The sequence below is a fragment of the Lygodium microphyllum genome, chromosome 15 (genome assembly GCF_053477565.2).
Source record: "Lygodium microphyllum isolate KBCC chromosome 15, Lygodium_microphyllum_v1.1.10, whole genome shotgun sequence".
Lineage (NCBI taxonomy): Eukaryota > Viridiplantae > Streptophyta > Polypodiopsida > Schizaeales > Lygodiaceae > Lygodium > Lygodium microphyllum.
Genome location: NC_141149.1, coordinates 150,862,156 through 150,886,783, shown reverse-complemented (window position 1 = coordinate 150,886,783; position 24,628 = coordinate 150,862,156). Strand labels below are relative to the sequence as shown.

The 24,628-nt window shown below is 41.8% G+C and overlaps 1 protein-coding gene across 2 annotated transcripts in view; it reads left to right on the top strand.

The window, feature by feature from the left end:
- Positions 1–672: 672 nt before the first annotated feature.
- LOC148025222 (3-hydroxyacyl-CoA dehydrogenase family protein) overlaps positions 673–24,628 on the top strand; it is a 60,117-nt gene continuing 36,161 nt past the window's right edge. The window contains exons 1-2 of one of the 2 annotated variants that reach the window (XM_087695017.1): positions 673–929; positions 14,240–14,353. In XM_087695017.1, coding sequence (XP_087551143.1) covers positions 741–929; positions 14,240–14,353 — 303 coding nt within the window. In that variant the 5' untranslated portion in view covers positions 673–740. The remainder of the gene's footprint in view (positions 930–14,239; positions 14,354–24,628) is intronic. The other variant, XM_087695018.1, reaches the window with a different exon arrangement.

The window sequence follows — 24,628 nt, the reverse complement described above, 5'->3', positions numbered from 1 at the left end:
TTCATTGCAAACATGGCAGCGACCAATAAGCCAATCTAGTCCCTTGTTAGCCTAGCATGTGTTCAATTGATCAAATGTCATAAGAGAACTGACTTCTCCCCTTCGTCCCTGGCTATACCTCTCCTCTTATGTGACAAGTGGAGACCTTCTTGCCCTGTGGCCATAGCCTCATGGAAACCATCTAGATGATGCCTCATGGAAGCTGCTTAGTCTGATATCGACAATCGCTCTTAAATTCCTTTGGGATAGGAGGAATGATTCAGCATTCAGAAAGAAATTTGTGGCTAGTCCGATGGATGCCATTAGAATCTTAAAGGATGAATGTGTCATTGTTTCGAAGTCCCTTGAAAATTCATACTGGATTTTCAAGCTGTTTGCCAGAAAGCTCAAGAATATGGCCAAATAAATTGGTGTAACTTGCTTTTTTGGTCCTAAGACCTGCTACACCTTTTGAGTGTCGTAAATGCTTTACTCCAATCAATATGTAAGTACCGCATTTAAACAACGTATAGTTTCATTCAAAAATTTGTCCAAAATTTTGAGTGCATGGTTGTTGTATCTCCTAGTGGAAATGTACGCTCTGGCCTGGCTTTTGCAGGCCTAAAAGAGAGCAATAGCTGTCCGACAAATGGGGAGCTTTTCCACGTCTCGACTTTTAAAATTTAATGGATCGGGGGTCACAAGACAAAGAAGAAGAAGGAGGAGAAAAAGAAGAAGAAGAGGAAAGGAGAGGAAGAAGAATGGCTCAATCGATAAAGGTCATGGGCGTGCTAGGCGCTGGCCAGATGGGCTCGGGCATCGCCCAGCTTGCTGCAGCCGCCAAAATCCAGGTTCTGATGGTGGACCTCAACGAAGCTGCACTCTCTCGAGGCCTCTCCGCCATCTCCTCTTCCCTCGCCCGCTTCGTCAGAAAAGGCGACATTTCTCAGGTATTTGAATCGGCCTCCAAGTAATCATTGATTCGAGGTACGAGAGACGCGTCATGGTTTTGATGGGAATGGAATTCCAATTACTATAGTGGGTTATCGGTATTTCAGCAGCTTGCAACTTAACTTCGTATGTAAAATTGGGAGAGCAGCGTAGCAGGCCGAGGACAGCAGAACGCAGGCTGTGTCTAGCCGTAGGATGACGTGGCAGTGGTGTTTGATGATGAGGCAACTTTGTTGCATGATGAAAGCAGCAGCAAGGGCTCCAAGACAGCAAACTGCAGGCTGTCCGCTATTCGTGGCAACAGTGGCAGCCGCCCGCATTTTGCAGCAGAGCAAGTCTGCACAGCAATGTTTGCGATCATTCAGCAGCATAAGTGTTGCCGGAACAGTAAAACTGTAGGACCTATATCTTGCACAGCTGCAGATGATCACATGGACAGATGTGCAGCAGCAGGGATGGCAGGTTGAATGATGGCACTGGCAGTTGAATGATGCCTCCAGCGGTAGTGGTGCACTAAGTGAAGATATTAGGAATTTCTATTGGGTTCGTGGGATTGGACCTTAACATAGCAAATGAGCCCAACAAAATGAGGGGCTGCTGCTTGTGCCTATAAAAGAAGCGACCTTGGGAACTTGGGCTCGCCTTTGGGCCACTTGAATGAGCCTTGCCTACTTTGTGAGAATGAGTAAAGTTATGGAAGTAAAAGGACACAATTGCTGGACACTGAGAATAATATGCAGTGAAAGAGAGAACACAAGAACTAAACAATGAGTGAAGTTGAGAGTATAAACCACATACATGATGCCACAATGATGATGACCAGCAATGCTTGTATATTCTCTCTCTCTCTCTCTCTCTCTCTCTCTCTCTCTCTCTCCCAAAAAAAAAAAAAACAAGTGGATGCATCACGATATTAAGGATTGGAGGAGGAGTGTAGTGTATATAGGCCTTAGGATGTGTCTCCAAATAAATAGGTTGGCCCTAAATGAGCAGCCCAATGGCCCATTAAAGTGACAAAATGATAACATGAGAAACATGCCCAATACCCATGAAATGTATACAGTTAGCCTCTCTTAGATCATGGGTGAACAATACAATAAAATATTCAATGATGGGAACATACAAGCCCCCAGGGACCACCAGTATGTCCCATATCACAACAGTGATTTTAGAAACTTGTAACATCATAGTTCATATAACCATGACAAGTGATGCTCGAAGAAGATACTCAAAGTACCTGAATGCACCATCAAAAATATTCCAAGTCTCTAACTTTGGGCCATGACTCTTGTCACCAAGTGGTGATACTTTTTGCAGTTGCTTTCTTTATTTACTTATATAAATATTTTTTTTTCTTTTATTTAGTTGCTGTTGTTTTTTACCCGCAGAGTTCTCTTGGATTAAGCTGGGATCTTTGCATGGCCAGAAGAGATAGCCATTGGGACAAATTGGACTAATGGTTTATCTAAGCCTTGGAACTGGTTTCATATTGAATGGGCACTAAAGAATAGAATGCCAGTGGTTTGGGATTGTGTGCTTAGCCATTGGAGATTGTGCAAGACAATGAGCTTGGCCAAGACAGAAGATGCACATGTGAGAATGCTCACGGAATAAAAGTCACCGTAACTGAGCCACATTACACTTTTTGATGTGGTTGCAATGATAAAAGTTGCTCAGAACAACTTGAGGAATGCAGGGGTTATCATCTCTAAAATTTAGGAAGTTACTATTTTTGGACCCTAGAATTTGTTTGCGTCATTATCTTCGTTTTTGCACGAGGATTAATTCTTTGGTTTGTGCCAAGGTTAAATTTGTCAAAGTGAAGCAATGCCAAAGCGAATGATCGTGACAAAGAGTGAGCGGAGAGAGAAGAGAGAGAGAGAGAAAGAGATAGTGAAACGTAGAAAATCTGGAGTGAAGAATGTTGTATAAGAATGCATAATTATACACGGGTGCAGAGATAATATCTGCATATGACTGCGCTTTGAGGACCTCGATCTCTGTCAGCTTGAATGCTATCTCCGTCATTAGCAGGCTGTAATATGCCAGATACAAGTGATAGACAATGTGTTGGAGGTTTGCAATAAAAAGCAGAAAGAAAATGTCAAATAATGACCAGGTCGGTTGCATTAAATGCAGTCGACTAGTGCAGAACTGTCCGATTGCAGACTGCCACGTGGCATCTGCCCTAGTAGCGATGACGTGGCTGCTGCGCTTGCTTTGCACACTGTAACACTTGTGGTTATCCAAGGAATGACAATCTCTAATACTCCCTCTCAGATCCTGGATAAGTCATAAGGTTGAGGGATCTGGCATGTCTCCGAAGAAGAGCTTGGGGAAGCACCTTTGTAAACAAATCTACAAGATTGTCCTCTGGCTTGCAGTACTCCACATTGATAGTCGCATCCAGAAGCTTCTCTTTGATGAAGTGATACTAAATCTCTATGTGCTTCGTCCGAGCATAAAATACGGGATTCCGTGCCAAGGATTTTCAACTCTCATTGTCGCACCGCAAGATAGTAGGATGAGTCTGGGGGCATGTAAGCTCCTTTAACAACCGCTGAAGCCACACAGTCTCACATGTGGTAGAAGACGTAGCCCGATATTTTGCCTTAGTCGAAGATAGGGCTACTGTGGGCTGCTTCTTGCTACTTCAAGAGATAGTACCAACACCTAAGGTAAAACAATAACCTGTAGTAGACCGCCTTTGATCCACATCGCTAGCCTAATCTGAATCACTCCAAGAACAAGATCAGAAGCACTTGTATCTATTGAATAATGAATCCCTAAGTCGGAGGTCCCCCTTAGATATCGTAGTATCTGTTGAGTAGCCTACCAATGCACCTGCTGAGGTGCACTCATGAACTCAGCCAAGAGACCTACAACAAAACATAGATCAATGATCCAATCAGCCGATGGTAGTGAGTAGCATCCGCCAAAGGAGAATTTGCATGTGAAGTGGCCTTGCAGTTCGAATCCATAGGAGTAGAAATTGATCAACAATTCTCCATCTTAAAAGTCACCAAGAGCTCCTGTACATATTTCTGTTGAGAGATGAAAACCCCTCTCTGAGACTGATAAATCTCATGGCCCAAAAAGAAACGGAGTTCTAAATCTGTCATCTCGAACTTCTGGTGTAGGGCTGCCTTCGTCTCTTCGACCATCCGGATATAAGCACCTGCAATAATCGAGTCATCAATATACAAAACAAATAACAGATGACCTCCCTTGGAAGTGTACACATAAAGCTGCGGATCGGCCCTAGAGTGCCGATACCCCAACTTGGCTTGGAGGAATGAATCAATCTTCTCGTTCGAAGCATGCGGAGCCTGCTTCAGGCCATACAAGGCCTTCTTTAACCTGTAAACTTGCCCATTTGAAGAACCAAGTCCAAGAGGTTGCTCTACATACATAGATCTCCTCCTTCAAATCACCATTCAAAAAGGCTAACTTCTTCACATCTAACTGAAAAACATGCCATCTCCTTAGTGGCTATGTAAGCTGTAGGGGCAAAAGTATCATGGAAGTCAACACCTGGGTATTGTGCAAAATCTTTAGTAACAAGGGGAGCCTTGTGCTTGTCTAAAGAGTCAGCACTATGGTACTTGGTCTTGAAGACCCATTTGACACCAATCACCTTCTTATGAGAGGGACGAGGCACAAGGAACCAAGTGCCATTCTGCTCAATAGCCTCCAACTTGGCTTCCATCACCTTCCGCCAATGATTAGAGTATAAAGCCTCCTTTATTGATGTAGACTCTCTATCCTGCATAACATGGGACATCAACAATAGTTAGAGCAAACAAGCTTGATATATACGCTTGGTGTCTCTGTGACCTCCGCGGTCCATCCAACGATTTCCACTCCTCACGGACCCTCTCGATTTCCTGAATCTCTGGGGGTGTCACGGGCCCAATGAGGAGGAGGCCAGATCTCTCCTCGGTGCTCTCCATCCAGTGAAGTCTTGGGTACATCCTTCGACGGGATCTCTACGGGGGTGGCCAATGGAAGAGAAGACTCTGAATCTGAAGAAGAATCTCCATCAAGAGGCTCTGGCTCCACATGAAATGTTGCGGGAGCCCAACTCTCCCTTGGATCTCCAAGTACGGGGTGCTCCTCACCCCCCTCGGTGGCCGGAACTTCCACAAACCACACATCTCAGCTTGTGTAGACATTTCGCTTTGACAGGATCATACAAGCGATAACCTTGGGACAGGGAGCTGTAGCCAACAAATACCTGTCGTTGGGAAGCCACCTCAAACTTGTTACGCCGCATCTTTGGGATGTGCACATAGGCGTCACACCCAAAGATCTTGAAATAAGAGACATCAGGTTTAGTCCCAAAGCAAGCCTCAAAAGGTGTCATCTTGTCAATGGTCAAAGTGGGAGATTGATTTAGGATATGGATTGCTATAGCCACTGCATCGGCCCATAGAAATCGAGGTGTCTGTCGGTGCTTCATCATGGTGCATGCCATCTCGATCACACTTCGGTTCTTCCGCTCCAAAATGCCATTCTCTTGAGGAGTGTTGGTATTAGCAAACTCCTGGTGAATGCCCCTATCTGCACAAAAATAAGTAAACTCATTAGAAACAAATTCACCACCCTTGTCTGATTGCAAGGTCTTCAATCTCCGGCCTAATTGCTTCTCCTCGAAGAGAAGCCAATCCTTGAAGTGGGAGAAAGCCTCCGACTTCAGTGTCAAGAAGTAGGCCCATGTCATGCTGCTACAGTTATCTACGATCAACATGAAGTACAAGCTCCCCTTCAAGGACTCATTCCTCACCGGGCCACAAAGATCCCTAGATACAACCTCCATAGGTGAAGTAGATTGCCTCGAAGCTTTGTTGGGAATCACATCCCTATGTTGCTTGCCACGAATGTAGGAGACACATGGCTGCTAGCTCACCACTATGTTTGGCAAACCTCGAACAAGCAATCCTCGCGATGCCTTTCGAAGATACTCATACTTCAGGTGGCCAAATCGAGCATGCCATTGCTCGGGCTGTGTCTGAGAGGTAAAAAGAAGAGAGGTAAGAGCAGAAGAAGACTTCAATTTGTAGATGCCATTCTCCTCATACCCTAAAGAGAGAACCTTTCTCGATCCACAATCAAGAATTTGAGAGGAGTTGTCTCCTATGAGAATCTGCCCATGCGAGGGTCGCAAATGGGCAACACCAACTGTCGAAGGAGTCGTGTGCGGTGAGGTTCCACTGTCCACGATCCACTCACGAGCTTGGGGAGTTGTCATCACAGCATCAGAAGTCTTCGGTGTAGAGTCCTCAATGACCGCTAAGTGTAGAAAAGCAGCTGATGAGGGTGCAACCACCGCTCCAGAATCCTTCGTATCCTTCTTTTTAGTGTCCTTGTCTTTGTTGGAGCAATCTTTCTTCCAATGGCCGGTCTTACCACAAATATGGCAAGTTGATTCTTTCTCTTTGTCCTTGTTAGATTTGTTGTTCTCCTTCTTTTTCTTTTGGTCTTTCCCCTTCTTCTGAGAGGCTTGACCAATCAATGCCTTCGATTTGGAAGCATTCTGTTCCTTCAACTATTCCTCTTGGTCTAAGACCATAGGAACTAACTCTTCTCACTGAAGAGTCGACTTCTGCCGTGAAGCAATAAGAGCGGAATAAAAAGTACCGAATCGTGGCGGCATCTGGGACAATAAAGCGATCGCCATGTCTTCGGAGGAAATGGGCTTCCCGGCATTTTGAACCTGCATCTAAAGTTGCCGAAGCTTGTTGATGTGTTCCTGAAGCGAGTAAGACTTATTCACGGACAGGGTCCGTATTTTCACCTCCAAAGAAACCCTCTTCATAAGGGTCATCCGGTTGTACATCTGGTCAAGCTCTAGCCATATCTCGTGAGCCACCGTCAAGTGCTCGATGTGGGCTATCACGGCTGTTGTACAAGATAGAAAAAGAAAAGAACGAATCCTAGCATTCATCTTGTCCCAATGAGACTGGGCTTTGGTCAACTCCGTACGAGCACTTGAAGAGAGTTTGGACTTCTCTCACAGAGGGCCGGTTGATCTCCTCCATCACAAGCTCTGCCAAATCATAAGACTCCAATATGGCCAACATCATCACTCGCCAGATATGGTAATTGTTGCCATCAAGCTTTGGATTTGATGGAAGATCCAGTAGGATAGGCACCTTTCGGTCCATGATCGCCTGGAACTCCACATCAGTCTCTATAGACATCTTCACTTGAAATGCCTGCACAAACGCAAAAGAAGCCCCCTGTGGCTGTGAAAACACAGCTTGCTAGGGCTCTTGCCTCCAATTCCCGAACCTTCTTCAGCTGCCGGAGGCGATGAAAAGGTAAAATCTGCACTTGAAGGCCAAAAATGCAACCTTCTTTCTTCTCTATCAGCAGAAAAACAGCAGTAGCTTCAGCAAATCTTCTCTTTTCTTGCATGCCCATGCTCACCTCAGCCTTGTTCTGATGCGCAGCCCACCTGCTCGCGCTTGAATGCTGAAAACGCAGCCTTGTGTCGCACTGAAAACTCCTCTTCAGACAGGTAGTCCTTCAATGCTCTGATATCGTGTCAGAGTGAAGCAATGTGGAAGCGAATGACCGTGACAAAGAGTGAATGGAGAGAGAAGAGAGAGAGAAAGAGATAGTGAAACGCATGAAATCTGCAATGAAGAATGCTGAATAAGACTGCAGAATTATACACGGGTGTAGATAGAATATCTACGTATGTCTTTGCCTTGAGGACCTTGATCTCCATCAGCCCAAGTGCTGTCTCCATCACTAGCAAGCTGTAATCTGTCAGATACAAGTGATAGACAATGTGCTGAAGGGCTGCAATAAATAGTAGAAAGAAAATGCCAAATAATGACTAGGTCGGTTGCATTAAATGCAGCCGACTGGTACAAAACTGTCCGACTGCACCTAGCCGACTGCAGACTGCCATGTGGCATCTGCACCTGGCCGACTGCAAACTGCCATGTGGCATCTGCCCTGATAGCGATGACATGGCTGCTGAGCTGTCTTGCTTTGCACACTATAACACTCCTAGCTGTCCAGGGAATGACAATCTCTAACAAAATTTTGCACCGATCATGGAGAATTTTAGACTAGAAGGTTTAAACGGGAAAATTGTTACATGTATATGCCATGTGTCACAATTTGGGCACAAATTCCCAAGAGTGAGAGAGAGCATTTTAAAAAAACGTAATAGGCAGGAGGGGCAGATTTGAGCGTGAAGTTTTTAGGGGCCGAGGGGAGATTGCTACAAGTACATCAGCTATGGAGAGTACTTATTCGTCTTTGACTTATGTACGGAGGTAGAGCTTTTGCTCCCTCTGGTCAACTCACTCTCTATTCTCAGAGGAAATGCTCTGCATGATGGGTTGATTCCATCGAATGTATAGTTCTGTGTTTTCTTTGCTCTTTTGCTGAGGCAAGAGCCTCACTGTCCAGGTTCAGGAGCAGCTGATTGCTTCTCCAATGTAGGAACTAAAGAAAGTGATGACCACGCCACACGGGAACAGGGTTTTCAGCTCTGATTTAATGCTGTTTGTGGGACTATTTTACTGCTGGAATGATGCCATGACAAAAGGGTTTGTAGTCCAACTGGTATGGAATAGATTTGGAATGGAATAAGGCTAAGAACCTGTCAAGAAACAAGTGAAAAATAGTAAATACAGAGTTTTGCAAATTGCAATTCTACATTTGAATTATTGAATTATGCTCATAGAAAGTGATTTCCTACTTGGGATGTTGTTCTGGATATACTGTACTGTCCTTATGCAGCTGAAATTCACTCAGAAAAGATGAAAGCCAATTGTTCACAGGTTTTGTACTTTGGAACATTTCATTTTTGTAACTTTCCATCTTTTAATTGATAAAGAAATATTGAAAGGGGCGCCGGACTTCGGGGCCAATTTGGTGTTGAGCGAGGGAGTGAGGTATCTATTTGTGCGTGTATGCGAAAAGACTAGGTATTAATTGAAGGGACTACTGCTTTATGTGAGTCATAGACTGGTTACATGGTTCCATCCTCGGGATTTGAATTCTTTTCTGTAAGAATTTAAGCTCAGATAATTTTGGGTGAAAAGGCTATACACACAGGTTTTGCAAAGATTATAGGTGAGAGAGACTACGGAATTTTTCTTGGATAGAGTATTTGTTGGATACAGGACTAGAGAGATGGTAGACATGGACAAAGGCAAAGGAAAACTCCCTCATGAAGGAGAGAGTTCTTCTTCTCCTCATAGATACTGAAGAGAGAGTATTCGTGCACAGGTGTCAGCACCTTTTAGAACCAAGATTGAACCACAGGATGAAGAGCAAGAACAAGAGGACTTGTTTATGGCACAACTCCTTAGTATGGTTGGCTCTTTCGAACAGCTTGTAAAGAATCCTCGGATGCAAAATTTTTGAAGTCACATAATGAGGATTCTCAAGCTGAGTCATCACATCATACCATGGAGTGCTCAAAAAGGCAGTTGGACAGGCTGATTTGGCATACCCAGGACATACTAAACGTGTCATCCCCATTCCTGGGAAACTCCGTGTGCACACCCAAAGCTATGTGGACATAGAGGAGTTTCATATTATGCCTTTAGAGGGCTGTGATATTTTGTTGGGTATTCCATGGTGCCATAAGAAGCATACTATCTTGGATACTTACAACAGAATGATTACTCTTGTACATAGGAGCAAGACTCATGTGTTAGATGTGAAGCTTAAAGGAGAGTCTGTCCCAGTTGTTTCTGCTTCTGCAATTACTTATGTAATGAAAAATCATATTTCTGCGTACTTGGTTTTTGCAAAGCAAGTTAATGAAGTTGACAGGAATGTGTCTGTACTAGATGAAAGTAGAAGGGCTTTCTTGGATAAATTCAGTGATTGTTTCTCAGATTCGTTACTAGGAGATTTACCCCCTAAGAGGCATGAAGATCATACCATAGATCTTATTCGAGGGACTAGTCCGCCCAATAGGCCACCATACAGGGCCAGTGCAACATAGTAGGCTAATGAGCTTTTAGAGAAGGGACTAATTCAGCTCAGTAGTTCTCCGTTATGTTCACCTGTGTTGCTAGTTCAGAAAAAGGACAGCTCTTGGCGAATGTGTATTGACTATAGAGCCTTGAATAAGAACACAATCAAGAATAGGTTTTCGATTCCGAGGATAGATGACATTCTTGATCGATTACAGGGAGCAGGAACGTTTAGCAGGATAGATTTGAAAAGTGGGTATGATCAGATCAGAATCAGGCCATAGGATATCCATAAGACTGCTTTTGGAATGACATTTGGTCTCTATGAATTTTTAGTCATGCCGTTTGGATTGAACAATGCTCCTGCCATGTTTAATAGGATGATGGATAGAATTTTCTGCCCTTATCGAAGTTTGGTTGGCACATTCTTTGATGATATGATTATCTTTTCAAAGAATGGAGAGGAGCATAGAAAACACTTAGTTACAGCCTTTAATGAGCTTAAGTGTATCAGATTGCTCATTAATGGCAAGAAGAGTGAATACTTTTTGGAAGAGATTCACTTCCTTGGGCACATAGTTTCTAAAGGTGGTGTGAAGATGGATCCTGCAAAGATAGAAGCAATTGTCTCTTGGCCAGACTTGAAAACCGTACATGATGTCTGCAGTTTCCTTGGCCTATACTCTTACTACAGAAGATTTGTAAGACACTTTGCAGAGATTGCTTCTCCTTTACATGCACTTGAAAAGAAGGATGTCAAATGCCAATGGATTGACAAAGAGAAATCAACATTTAGATGTTTGAAGGAGAAAATGACTATAGATCCAGTACTTGTTTTGTGAGATCTATCTAAGCCATTCGTAGTGTAGTGTGATGCATGTGGAAACAACATTGGTGCTGTATTAATACAGAATGACCGAGTTGTGGCATACGAGAGTAGAGTACTCTGTCATTGAAAGGACTTACCAAATTTATGAGAAAGAGTTATTGGCTGCGATCCATGCACTTTCTAGTTGGAAGCACTATTTGCTTGGTGCTGATTTTGTAGTGCAAACGGATCATCAAACACTTAGATACTTTCTCACACAAGCTAAATTGTCAGAGAAACATATGCGTTGGGCAAATTTCCTATCTATGTTTCATTTTTAGATAGTGCATGTGGAAGGCAAGAAGAATATAGTTGCAGATGCTTTATCTCGCAAACCATAGGTGTCAGTTGTTTCAATTTCTTATCACCATGAATTGGATGATATGAAAGAGCAATATGCTGATGACGAAGATTTCTCTGAAATCAATGAACAGTTGATCAATGGCCAATATCATGATCATTATGTGTTCAGAAGACTATGCGTTATAAAACAGCTAAGGCCAAAAGTTTTATGAGAAAGTCATGCTCCATCGTATGCAGGACATTGTGGCATAGATACTATAGTCAAAGCGGTAGAGACTTTATTCTATTGGCCAGTCTTGAGATCTAATGTTGATGCATATGTCAGATCTTGCCTTGTATGCCAAAAGGTCAAATTTGATAGACAGAAGGCACTAGGGTTATTATTGCCTATTCCAGAAAGACCATGAGAAAGCATTGCTATGGATTTCATTTTTGATTTTCCAAGAACTTCTTCAAGGAATGATGGAATTTGGACTATCATTTGCAGATTCAGCAAACGTGCACATTTCATTCCTATAAGGAAAAAGGTTAAGTCAGAACACATGGTAAAGATAGTTATGTATAATATCTTCAAGTACCATGGAATGCCATAGTTAATTGTTAGTGATAGAGACCCTAGAATGACTAGCTTGTTTTGGAAAGCATTGTTTGAAAACATGGGCACTACGCTGAAATTTTCATCTTCTTTCCATCCACAAATTGATGGACAGTCTGAAGAAGCAAATTCGATTGTTTTAGATCTACTGAAGTGTTATGTTTTAGATCATAAGACTTCTTGGGAACACTACTTGCCATTGGTTGAATATGCATACAATAATACAGTGCACTCATCTATTGACAAAGCACCTTTTGAGATTGTGGAAGGTGGAAAGAAACTGCTTCCCATTTTGCAGACAGAAGATGACATTTTTGGGAGATCGTTATGTAAAAGATTGGGAAGAAGCATATAAAAAGGTGAAGTATGCCTTAGAAAAGTCACAAGCTAAACAGAAAAGAGCTGTTGATAGTCATTGTCGGGAACTCTTGTTCAAAAAGGATGATTGGGTCTTATTGCGTTTTGAAAAGGCACGTCTGAGAAAACAGAAGGGCAAGGAACGTTTGTTTCCAAAGCTGAGTATGCGTTACTATGGCCCTTTTCAAGTCTTAGGGAAAATCAATGATGTGGCATATAGGCTGAAATTGCCAGAGAATAGAAAAATTCATAATGCATTCCACGTGAGCCTATTGAGATCTTTTATTGGTGAAGTGCCAGAAGATATGGTTCAAGAGGAACAGCCTGAAGTAGAGGAATTAGATGAGATTCTAGTTCCTGAGTAAATCCTGGCACATAAGGATAGGAAAGTGAAAGGTATAGTTATAAGAAGATTTTTGGTGAAGTTCAAGAACTATTCACCAATGGATGCCAAATGGATGGAAGAGGCTGAATTGGCAGATTCGCCTCAGTTATTGCAACTTTACCAAGAAGCTTTGTTTGTGGAACCTACGGTGACTTAGAATGCTTTTTGAAGCAATGTACATTCTCTATTATACAACTGAATATTGCATCTCATTGAATAATACACAATGTATGGTTTACACTTAGCGTTAACATGTGTATCATTGAATGAAATCTCAGTGCTTTGAAGTTGTATTTGTTACACTTCAATCGAATGATTATACATGTTGTGACACTAATAGTTTGGGGATACGTGCTATCGCCTTGTGTTGCATCCGGAAACATGTAAATTAGAAAGACTCCTAGTAACCATAGTTGGATACAAGATGTGATTCTCCACCTATATGAGACTTGAACTTGCAATGGAACAAATGGTAGTGGGGAAACTCCTACCATCGCCCCGTGTCATCTATTAGCAAGTGATACATGCGATGACACTAATAACATGGAGAATCTTGTTATTGTCCTGTGTCATCTGTTAATATGTGTGGCATGCAATCGAGGTCACTTGCTTCTTTCAAGAGGGGGGTATGTCACCACGTGGTGATACTTTTTGTAGTTGCTTTCCTTGTTTACTTATATAAATATTTATTTTTTTTCTTTTCTTTAGTTGATGTTGCTTTTTATCCCCAGAGTTCTCTTGAATTAAGCCGGGATCTTTGCATGGCCAGAGAGAGGCAACCATTGGGACAAATTGGACTAATGGTTTGTCTAAACCTTGGGATTGGTTCCATATTGAATGGGCACTGAAGAATAGAATGCCAGTGGTTTGGGATTGTGTGCTTAGCCATTGGAGATGGTGCAGGACAATGAGCTTGGCCAAGATAGAAGATGCACATGTGAGAATGCTCACGAAATAAAAGTCACTGTAACTGAGCCACATTACACTTTTTGATGTGGTTGCAATGATAAAAGTTGCTTAGAACAACTTGAGGAATGCAGGGTTTACCATCCCTAAAATTTAGGGAGTTACTATTTTTGGACCCTAGAATGTGTTCGTGTCATTATCTTCGTTTTTGCACGAGGATTAATTCTCAGGTCTGTGCCGAGGTCAAATTTTGCACTGATCATGGATAATTTTAGTCTGGAAGGTTTAAACGAGAAAATTGTTACATATATGCCACGTGTCACAATTTGGGCACAAATTTCCAAAAGAGAGAGAGAGAGAGCATTAAAAAAAAAAACGTAATAGGCAAGAGGGGCAGATTTGAGCGTGAAGTTTTTAGGGGTTGAGGGTAGATTGCTGCAAGTACATCAGCTATGGAGAGTACTTCTTTGTCTCTGACTTATGTATGGAGGTGGAGCTTGCTCCCTCTGGTAAACTCACTCTCTATTCTCAGAGGAAATGCTCTGCATGATGGGTTGATTCCATCGAATGTACAGTTCTGTGTTTTCTTTGCTTCTCTGGTGAGCAAGAGCCTCACTGTCCAGGTTCAAGAGCAGTTGATTGCTTTTCCAATGCAGGAACTAAAGAAAGTGATGACCACGCCACATGGAAATAGGGTTTTCAGCTCTGATTTAGTGTTGTTTGTGGGACTGGTTTACTACTGGAATGATGCCAGGGTCAAAAGAGTTTGTAGTCCAACTGGTATGGAATAGATCTGGAATGGAATAAGGCTGAGAACATGTCAAGAAACAGGTGAAAAATAGTAAATACAAAGTTTTGCAGATTGCAACTCTATACTTGAATTATTGAGTTATACTCATAGAAAGTGTTTTCCTACTTGGGATGTTGTTTTGGATATGCAGTACTGTCCTTATGCAGCTGAAATTTACTCAGAAACGGATGTTGTTCTGGATATGCTGTACAGTCCTTATGGAGCTGAAATTTACTCAGAAAAGATGAAAGCCAACAGTTCACAGGTTTTCTACTTTGGGACATTTCATTTTTGTAACTTTCCATCTTTTAATTAATAAAGAAATCTCAAAAGGGTTGCTGGACTTCGGGGCCAATCTGGTGTTGAGCGAGGGAGTGAGAAGTGAGGTATCTATTTGTGTGTGTGTGAAAAGACCAGGTCTTTATTGAAGGGACTACCGCTTTATGTGAGTCATAGACCGATTACAACTCCCATTCTAGGAAATGCCTAAAGAAGAAGCACCTAGTTGATATTGATCACACCCAAACCTTTAGTATCGAAAGTGGAGATAACCTGATTTTGATACTTGCCAAAAACAGCCTCGCAAAAGCCAAAGTGTCCCCCCATGTGAGAGCAAGACTAGGAACAATATCCAGTTGGCTACTAAAACCTTCTATCATGGATCTATAAGTGACAACTTGAGGATTGGAATCGCGAGACTAGCTAATGTATGTAGAAAGCCTCCCTCAAGGTCCACCACATCACTTAGATTTATGGTAGGCATCAACATGCTCTATCTTTGCCCTCTCACAATCATCTCTCTTTGGCTTAGGGATACATAAGGAGCGCCACTCCACTCCCATAGGATAGAGGCATCCTCACTGTATGCCAAAATATGCATTGGAGAAGAATAAGTGTCGCTGTAGAGGAGACTAGAGAGGCCACAACTCTTGTGTGATTCCGCTAGGTATTGGTGAAGCCTAGCCAATGCTGTAGAAGTCGGCTTCCCTCAGGGTCAGAAGGGCTGAAATTAATTTTCAGAATTAATTAATTTTGAAAATTAGTTAAATGACTGAAAATTGTTAGAAAATGGGATAAGAAGGTTGCCACTTGTCAAAAATGCCGATGCAATGTGGGAGAAGGCTATTTGGGAGTTGGAGAGACTCATTCCATTCATTAAGGCGCACAGAGAGAGAGAGAGAGAGAGAGAGAGAGAGAGAGAGAGAGAGAGGAGAGGACAGGTTGCTGATCAGATTTGTGCTAATGTGGAGGACTCTCTGGGGCTGCCAACTGTAGCTAAAGACCCGATAGGAGCTGGCGACAACATTTTGAGGCAGGTAGCAACAATTTTGGCTCTGCCAGGCAGCAAGTGATAGCTTTTAGGCTGATCTGGACAAGGCAACATCCATTTCTGGGGCCTCTCTGCGAATAATTTAGGAATTTCTCTTTCTACAGCTCCCTCATATCTTCTCCTGCTTGATCTCAGCCATTCTCAACAAATCTTAGTAGATCTCAGCCAAATTTGATAGACATCAAGGGAATTTTTGATGTAAACCCTAATTCACAACAAAATTAGGGTTTAGTAGTCACCTTAGGATCCATGCTAGCAATTGGAGGCATTGTAGACTAAAATCAGCAGCTAGAATTCAAGGAATTGTCAGAAATTTTAGATGCTAGCCTATCCCATTTGATTTGGGGTAGCATTTACCTAGTTAGGGATCCAAGTTGTATAAGTCTTGAGTGAAGATCAAGGGGCAGATTGCCCGAAAGGCTTGCTAATCATTTATGATAGCAAGTGTCACCCGAACGTGAAATTTTGAGATGCTTTAATCTTGCCGATAACATTTGATTAATATTAATCAAATATGCAAGGTTGTTTAGGACTTGTGATGTACATGGTAGTTATTTCATGGTAGTAGGCCAAGGACCCAGAGGATGCAATGGATGTCAAGGCAAACATTGTAATAAGTTATGCTTGACAAGTACTAGGTGGTACTCCATATGAGAGTTGGACCTAGATCAATTTATTTGTTACTAATGTCAGTGGTGACATTAGAGACTAGACATTAATTAATTAATTAATATCAGTCAAGGGGTCAATAATTGCTCAAGGATGCTTGGAAGACTAATTGGCCTAGAATTATTGGCTGGTAGAATTTATTTTTTAAGCATTGGAATAATTATTAATTAGTTTTCAAAATTAATAATCTGAAAATTAATTTAATAAGTTGGATAATGGGATTAGAAGGCTGCTACTTTTAAAACTTGCTTATGCAAGTTGCTAATGTGATTTGTAGCCATCGTGGACCAGTCTTACAACAAGTGATAGTAATTTGGAGCTCTCTAGAAGTAGATGACAGCAATCCAAGGTCCTTTTTGGTGCAGATGATAACATACAGGAGGGGCAATTGTCTTTTTGGTAGTCGTAAGCTATAGGTGACAGTATGGCTGTTTGAGTACGGCAATAGCAAAATTTCAGCATTTCTCATGATGAAACTTTGAAATTTCTCTCTTTACAACATTCTCTCTTATCCCCTGGCCATCTCTCAAGTTATCTCAACATTTTCCAATAGTTTGAGCCATCAGAGGAAGAGATTTCAATGAATCTCTATTATAAATCCTAATTTACAGTAGAAATTACGGTTTTAACAGTTGATTCGGGATGCATGCTCAGAATTGAGGGCCTGGACTTGAATTTTAATAGTTAAAATTGAGGAATTTCAAGGAGATTCAAGAGACCAACCAACCAATATGAGATTTGGGGTTGAATTTCTCTTTCAAGGAGCAAGGTGAAAGCCAACTCCAAGCAAACCAAGGGGCAAATTGTTTGGAGGCTTGTTGGTTAGTTTTGACAGTGAGAGGCACTTGGATTAGTGGAGGAGGTCAAAGGATCTTAGTTGTACTCCATCCGTTTGTAATAAAAGATAAAGAAGTACTGCAAGGGGCGCCAATTTTGGGGCCAACAGGGTGTCCAATGTCCAAGATTAAAGCAGTAATATTTGCATTTTCAGTCTATGTGAAGTTTATGCTTGCTGTAATTTGTGTTAAATCCGGTTATTTACCACCCTATCTGAGGAGGAAGGTTGGTTTTAGCAAGAGGCTTTTGGATCAACAGAGGATATTAAGAAATCTCAATTGTACTCGATCCAATTGCAATATAAGATAAAGAAATACCACAAAGACACCTATTTTGGGGCCAACGGGGTGTTCGATGTCTAAGATTGTATAGTAAAGTGTGCATTTTAGTTTTTGTGAATTTGCTAATTGCTGGAATTAAGTCCTTAATCAGGTTTTCACCATCCTTTCCAAGAAGGAAGGTTGGTTTCATGGTTCCATTGTTGGGATACTATTCAATCTCTTGACTTGGTGGGCCCAAGGCATTTGATTGCGACCCAGAAGCTTTGTGCTGGTGCTGAATCTTATACATGAGACCGCAAACTATTCTCAGTTTCAGGATTGTACTTTTTTCATAGTGTCAGTATAATCTCTCTATTCATGATGCTTTTTTTCTATTATTGATGCGGCTTCTATTTGTCATTTCGATAGTGGTGCATCTAAGTATATCACCTCTTGTCAAACATTATTCTCATCTCTCTCTAATGTGCCTAAGGGGGGTTATAGTTATATGTGCTAACAATGCCTCTTATGCTGTTAAAGGCATTGGACATGTGCAGGTTGTCTCCATCTTGGGCACTCCTTTGATATTACATGATGTTCTTTATGTGTCCGGCATCAAGAAAAATCTTATCTCAATTTCAGCCATTGCTACTTTCGGGCTTTGGGTCATTTTTGATGGCCCCTGATGTGCTGTATATGATGATCAGATTTCTTCTTCCATCGTCTTGACATGCACCCTCACTAAAGGTCTCTATCGTCTTGATATTTATGATAAGCAACTTGCTAAAAATCCTATTGACAGTGCCTTATTAACAAAGGAATCTTTTCATGATACACATTTATGGCATCAGAGGCTTGGTTACATAAAGTATCAAGTATTGATGAAGCTCCAATTAGAAGATATGGTCAAAGATATTCCAAAAATTCACTTGCCATCAAATCACATTTGTGAAGGTTGTTTACTTGGTAAGATGCATCAATTCTCCTTTCCTAAGGATTCTCATGTTCCTTTGCCATCTATTTTGCATCTCCTTCACAGTGATGTTTGTGGTCCTATGTAGACCAAATCCATTGGTGGATTTTTATATTTCGTCACATTCATAGATGAAAAATCCCGATTACTTGGGTATATGGGCTGAAATCTAAGTCTGAAGTCTTCTCTTGCTTCAAGACTTTTATTGCTATGGTGGAAAACCAAAGTGGCTTTTGCATTCGAATCCTTTGCACCAACAGGGGGGTGAATATCTTTCCAAATAGTTTTCAAAGTATCTTGCATCTCGAGAAATTTATCATTAATTCGCCGTTTCTTACTCCCCACAACAAAATGGAGTAGTAGAACGAAAGAATAGGTCACTCATGGAGATGACCAAATACTTGTTGAAGAGTAAGACTTTATCTAATTCCTTTTGGTTCGATGCTATTCTATGTGCCGTTTATCTTTTGAATAGGTGTTCTACAAGAGCTTTACACACCATCACTCCTTTTGAGGTATGGATTGGCTCCAAGCCTTCTCTCTCTCATTTGAGGATTTTCAGATCATTGGCATATGCTCATGTGCCTTCTCAGAAAAGGCATAAGCTGGATGATAAGGCTGTTCCCTGCATATTTATTGGATATAGTCTTGAAAGTAAAGGCTATTGTCTTTATCAACCCTCTACAAGCAAGGTTATTGTCAGCAGAGATGTTATCTTTGCTGAAAATGCTTCTTAACCCTTGCTGGATTGTCAAAAATAGCCTACTATTGATGCTTGAGACATCTTTGACAGCCTACTACCGCTTTCCATAATGGTTCCATGGCTGATCCTTCTTCTCAGCCTTCATTTCCACCATCTACAGATACATTACAGCAGTCTATTCAGTGTGATTTACAACCATAACAGCATCATGATACCTTGTCCGAAGAGCAGTCCCCTATTCTAGATCAATTGGAGCATACAAGGGCTGAAATTCAGCAGCCTAAAAGAGTCCCTTGCTGGCTGTTAGATACTCTTCGGGACAACAAACAACCTCTTCCTTTGGTTGCTTGCACACGAGCCTCTGCTCGGAAAGATCAAGGTAATCTTCTTGTATGTGCACTAGTGGCTACAACATGCAATGAAGAACCTCCATGTTATATTTTGGGTTCGCAAGTTACTTGCAGATCTTCATGTGCACCAGATGGCTTAGACACTGTACAGTGACAGCTAGAGTGCTTTGGCCATTGCACGGAACCTAGCGTTCCATGCCGGTACAAGCATATAGAAGTTCATTATCATTAGGTTTGTGAGCGGATGTCAATTGGAGAAATAGATATGCTAAGTTGTCTTACATACCCACTGAAGACAACTTGGTAGATCTTTTGACGAAGGCTCTTCCTCGACCAAAGTTCTAGGCTTTTCGGCAAGACTTGAACTTAATTCCATTTCCATGATCTATCATACTTTGTATTGTCATAGGTTGCTATATCCACTTGGATGAACTTGTGCAACCATGACCTTATATTTTCTTTTATTTTCTAGGATTTGCTATTTTTCCTAGATCAGTCCATCTATTTCATGGAGGGGGGTTTGTAGGCCATCTTGTGGGCTATGCGTTGATGCCCTTTGATCCATGATTCGGGCTCCCTAGGCATTTAAACTATCATTAAATGCAGTTGTTGCCCCCAGTGTTCTAGCACTAAATGACATTAGTGTTAGGGTTTATTTTAGGGTTTCCTATGATGGTTAAGCTGTTAGGGTTTCATATTTTTTTATTTAAAGACACTTTGTGCCTCACCTTGCACAAGTGTGTGGCATTATTCATTCTGATTGTCTAGAGCATTGTACTCTCTCTCTCTCTCTCTCTCTCTCTCACACACACACACACATTAATTCATTACTTCTCATTCGTGATGGAGTATTGTTGTGCATCGATTAATTCTTTCATTCTCATTCATTTTCCATTAAATTAATTGCACAATTACTCCACGCGTGGGCCAACATGCTCAATTACTAAAGACCCAGGTACTCGGTGTAGCAGTTGAAGGCATTAATTTGCAGCTGATCCGAGGGGTAACACATTCTCAAATTATTATGGCCCCACATGCAAGAGATTGAAGACCCAATCTAAGCCTGGATTGTTGTACAATCAAGAGGCAAATTGTGCCTAAGCAGTGCTGGTCATTTATGACAGCCAGTGTACTTCAACCTGTAGCAATACAAGATAAAGAAATACCATAAGGGGCACTAGTTGTTGGGGCCAATCGGGTGTCAACCATCCAAGATTAAGTGGTAAAATGTGTATTTCCAGGTTTGTGTATTTAATGCTTGCTGTAATTTGAGTTTTATCACCACCCTTGCCGAAAAGGAAGGCTGGTTTCAGTTTGCTTGCCATCGTGACTCATTTTCCAGCTTATTCACATTTGTGCACCACATGTGCACAAGTTAATTGTTCCAATGATATAAGTTGACATTTCATGAACCTGTGATAAAGGCAGCCCTATTGCAGGAAGCGATCGTTGTGCCTTTGAGCTTGGCTATTTCCTTAGTTGTTTCCTAGTTGTTTTGGCATACATTTCTAACAATTGCAATAGCTTAAGCATACTAGTGCTGAATTCAGCATTAGACCACTCTTACACAAGTCTTTTGAGACTAGTATCTCCCACCAATTTGTAAAGTCTTGGGTAATGGACTAGTGAGGTATAGAAAGCCTAATGTGGCCCTTTTATTCACTAAGAGTCTTCTTATATTGCTTGTTGATTGTTGTGGTGATGCAAAGATGGCCATTAGCATGCCATGTGGAATTCATACAGAATGCTCAAACAAATAGAATGAGTATGGAAGAATGACTACAAGAACCTTTGGACAAACAAATTATGAGATACAATAGATCAAGACGGAGTGGTGGACTGCACGGAGGAATGCTGTGGTACTTGAGAAATCCCAGAAGAAAGCAGCCAGCTGTGGTACTTGAGGAATGCTGGACTGCACGGAGGAAAGCCAAAGCAGAGAGAACAGTCCAGTAGCAGAAACAACTGTCTTAGGTGGCACAGAGGCTGTGTGTGCAGCAGTGACAGCAATGTGGTTAGTACATCAATTTGAATGGCTGGCCCAGCAATGTGGGTAGGAAAAGATTGTGTTTTGGGCAGTCCACAATGGCAAGAGAGTAGTGACAACAGCCTATGATGAATGGCAGTCGCAGGAAGGGTCATGATAGGTTTGGACTAGTTGTGGCAGCAGGATGCAGCGTGGAGAGGCTCATGCTGGTGGTGGTGGAATGAGCTGCTCAAGTTGGATGTGAAGGATGGAAGCAGCTCAAGATTGTGTTTTGCGCAGTCCACAACAGTAAGACAGGAGTGACAATAGTCTATGATGATATGGCAGCCACAAGAGGGGTCATGATAGCCTTGGACTAGTTGGGGCAGCAGATGCAATGTGGAGAGGCTTATGCTGGTGGTGGTGGAATGAGCTGCTTAAGTTGGATGTGAGGGATGCAAATGGTTCTTCCTTTTGGCCCCTTTTATAGAATTGGTTAGGTGTATGACCACCCAATGGGGACTTTTTAATATTCATGTATGTCAAGCTAGCCCATACAGGCGCTTTGTGTGCAGTGGAAATCACTTATTTACAGGTTTGATCCAACGATTAATAAATAAATAAACAATTTAAAAATAGCATTTGGTATCAATAATTAATTCATTGCAGCACATCCAAGCAGGTGTCTGTGTCACATACATGTGGAATAAACCAGCTTTTCATCAATGTGAATAGTTCTATTAAATGGAGTTCTTATATATGAGGGCAATAGCATTTATTTGTTATGGGATCTCAGGAATGGAGGTGTGGTTTCTATATTTGGTTTCGATATTCCAAAGGTAGTAATACTATTTGGATGCTGTACGTACCATGAAAGCCAAATAAATTGGCCAATAATTGACAAATTAATTAATGCCTACCTTTTCTTTGTTCAGCACCCCCTGTTAAGCCCAACTAGGGAGTTGCTCAGGTTCCATGGTCTAAGAGAAGGGCAATGGAGCCCATCGATACCACCTATGAAGAGCCCAACACATGCTGAAATTTTGAGCCAACTTAACTAAGTCATAACTGACCAAAAAGGAACGATAATTGTTGTCAGAACCACATGGCATGCATCCATTAACTCTAAACCAAAAGTGTTCTAACCAAGCAACAATAGTAAAGCATAAATTGAGCATAAACCATGGCTGAACCATCAATGGCATCCAAATAACACTTTGCTGTCCATAAGAATAGTTAAATACGATTAAGTGATAATTGATCTTTGATGATCATAAATTGATGTAAATGTACAGCTGTAGAGCTGCAATGAAAATCATACCCATTTGCATACAAACTATAGTGATGAGTACACTGGATAGCGACCTCATGGCAAACATACTATCGGCAAATAGTACCTTGAATGCATGTTGAATGTGTTTGCGATCCACTATTACATGAGCTGTCCATAACTAGAGGAGTGAAAAGCTACCTCCCCCTTGAGCATCGGGTAGTGCTCTAGATGTTGAGAAACCCTTCACATGCAGTTTGTGTTCTGCGTTTTGCGTTTATGGTTTTGCATTCTGCGTTTAGGGTTTCACAGTGGAAAGCCCCAAAAAGGGGCTGAGACAGCTAGTGCCCTCCCTCCGAGCGTCACCCTAGACAGTCTCTTGCCTATTTATAGGCTGCTTCTATCACTCATTCTATACGGTTGATTCATTCAGTTCGTCATCTCTTTTCTCCAATCTCTCCACCGCCCTCACTCCCCTTGAGGAGGACATTGCGGTTCGTGGTTCGTGGATATTTTCATCATCTTCCTTGTGTGAGAGAGGATAGGATCGAAACTCAGCACAGAAAACCAGTAGACAGTAGAGAGTGAAGCACGACACCCAATGCAATAGACTAAAGAGTGTAATTTGAAAGTACAAGGTACAAGCCTTAAACCTTAGGATTGTAGGGGATGTTCACACCCGAACACGGTAAGTGCTCGCAAGTGTTGTAGGGGATGTTCACACCCGAACACGGTAAGTGTCCGCAAGTGTGTGTCATAAGCACATACGAAATAATACCATAAGTATGGGGGAAGAAACCTCTTCTACCGAGAGTAAAAAGTGCCCTAGTGTCCTGTTGATCATCGATACTCCTATGTGAGCGTAGGCGTAAGTGAGGCGTGAGTGAAATACCCAACAAACCCCCCTGGAGTGAAGAGTGATCAAGAGTACAAGGATCATCCGCCACCAAAGGAGATCAAATTTAAAGCATGGAAAAATGCTTCAAATTTTTCACGAGGAAGAGCTTTGGTGAAGATGTCTGCCACATTATTGGTGGTAGGACAATAGACAAGGGTGATATCACCTACATGTAGCCTCTCCCTGACAAAGTGATAATATATCTCAATGTGTTTCATGCGTGCATGAAATACTAGGTTTTGTGTCACTGCAATGGCACTCTGACTGTCAGTGAACAAAGGAGTAGGCTCCGTAACAGATACATCCAGATCAGCTAGTAAGTGTCTAATCCATACGCATTTAACTGTGGTAGTGAAAGCTACCATGTATTCAGCTTCACATGACGATGTGGCAACAATGGACTGTTTCTTGCTAAGTCAAGATATGCAAGACGAGCCAAGAAAGAAACAATTGCCACTAGTGGAGTGACGTGAATCATAATCACCAGCCCAATCAGAATCACTGTAAGCATGTAACTGCAGTGGTCCCCCCTTGGCATAAAGCAATCCAAGAGATCTAGTACCCTGCAAGTAACGGAAGAGAGGCTTAACAGCTTGCCAATGTGACATGCGTGGCTGATGCATATATCTGCTTCGGGCTGAAACTGCAAACTGTATGTCTGGCCTAGTGTTGCGTAAGTAAATAAGACATCCAATTGTTGGAGCATATGTGTATATCAAACAAATCAGTGTCATCATGTAATGACAATTTAAGTCCAAGTTCCATTGGTGTACAAACTGGCTTGCAATCCTGTAAGCCAAACTTCTACCAATGTATCTTGATTGTGATAACCCAATACCTCTAGCATCATGTATGAACTGAATGCCCAAGTAATAATGCAAAGACCCCAAGTTTGACATGCCAAAAGTTTGCTGCAAATTTTGTTTAAATGCTGAAATCTGATTAGCATGTATCCCTGTAAGCAAGAGATGATCAACATAAAGACAAATGATCGGCATGGATCCCCCCTCTTTACATACGTAAAGGGTAGACTCAGATGAGCTATTTATGAACCCTTGGCTAAGCAAGAAAGCATCTATCTTTTCATACCAAGCTCTAGGAGCTTGTTTCAAACCATACAAAGCTTTTTTCAGCTTGTAGACCAAGTGTTCCAAGCCCTCAACTGCAAAACCAATGGGCTCCTGTACATATACTTCCTCATGAAGTTCCCCATGTAAAAATGCAGTTTTAATATCCAACTGATGCACAGTCCATCCATAATGAGTAGCCAAAGCAACCAAAGAC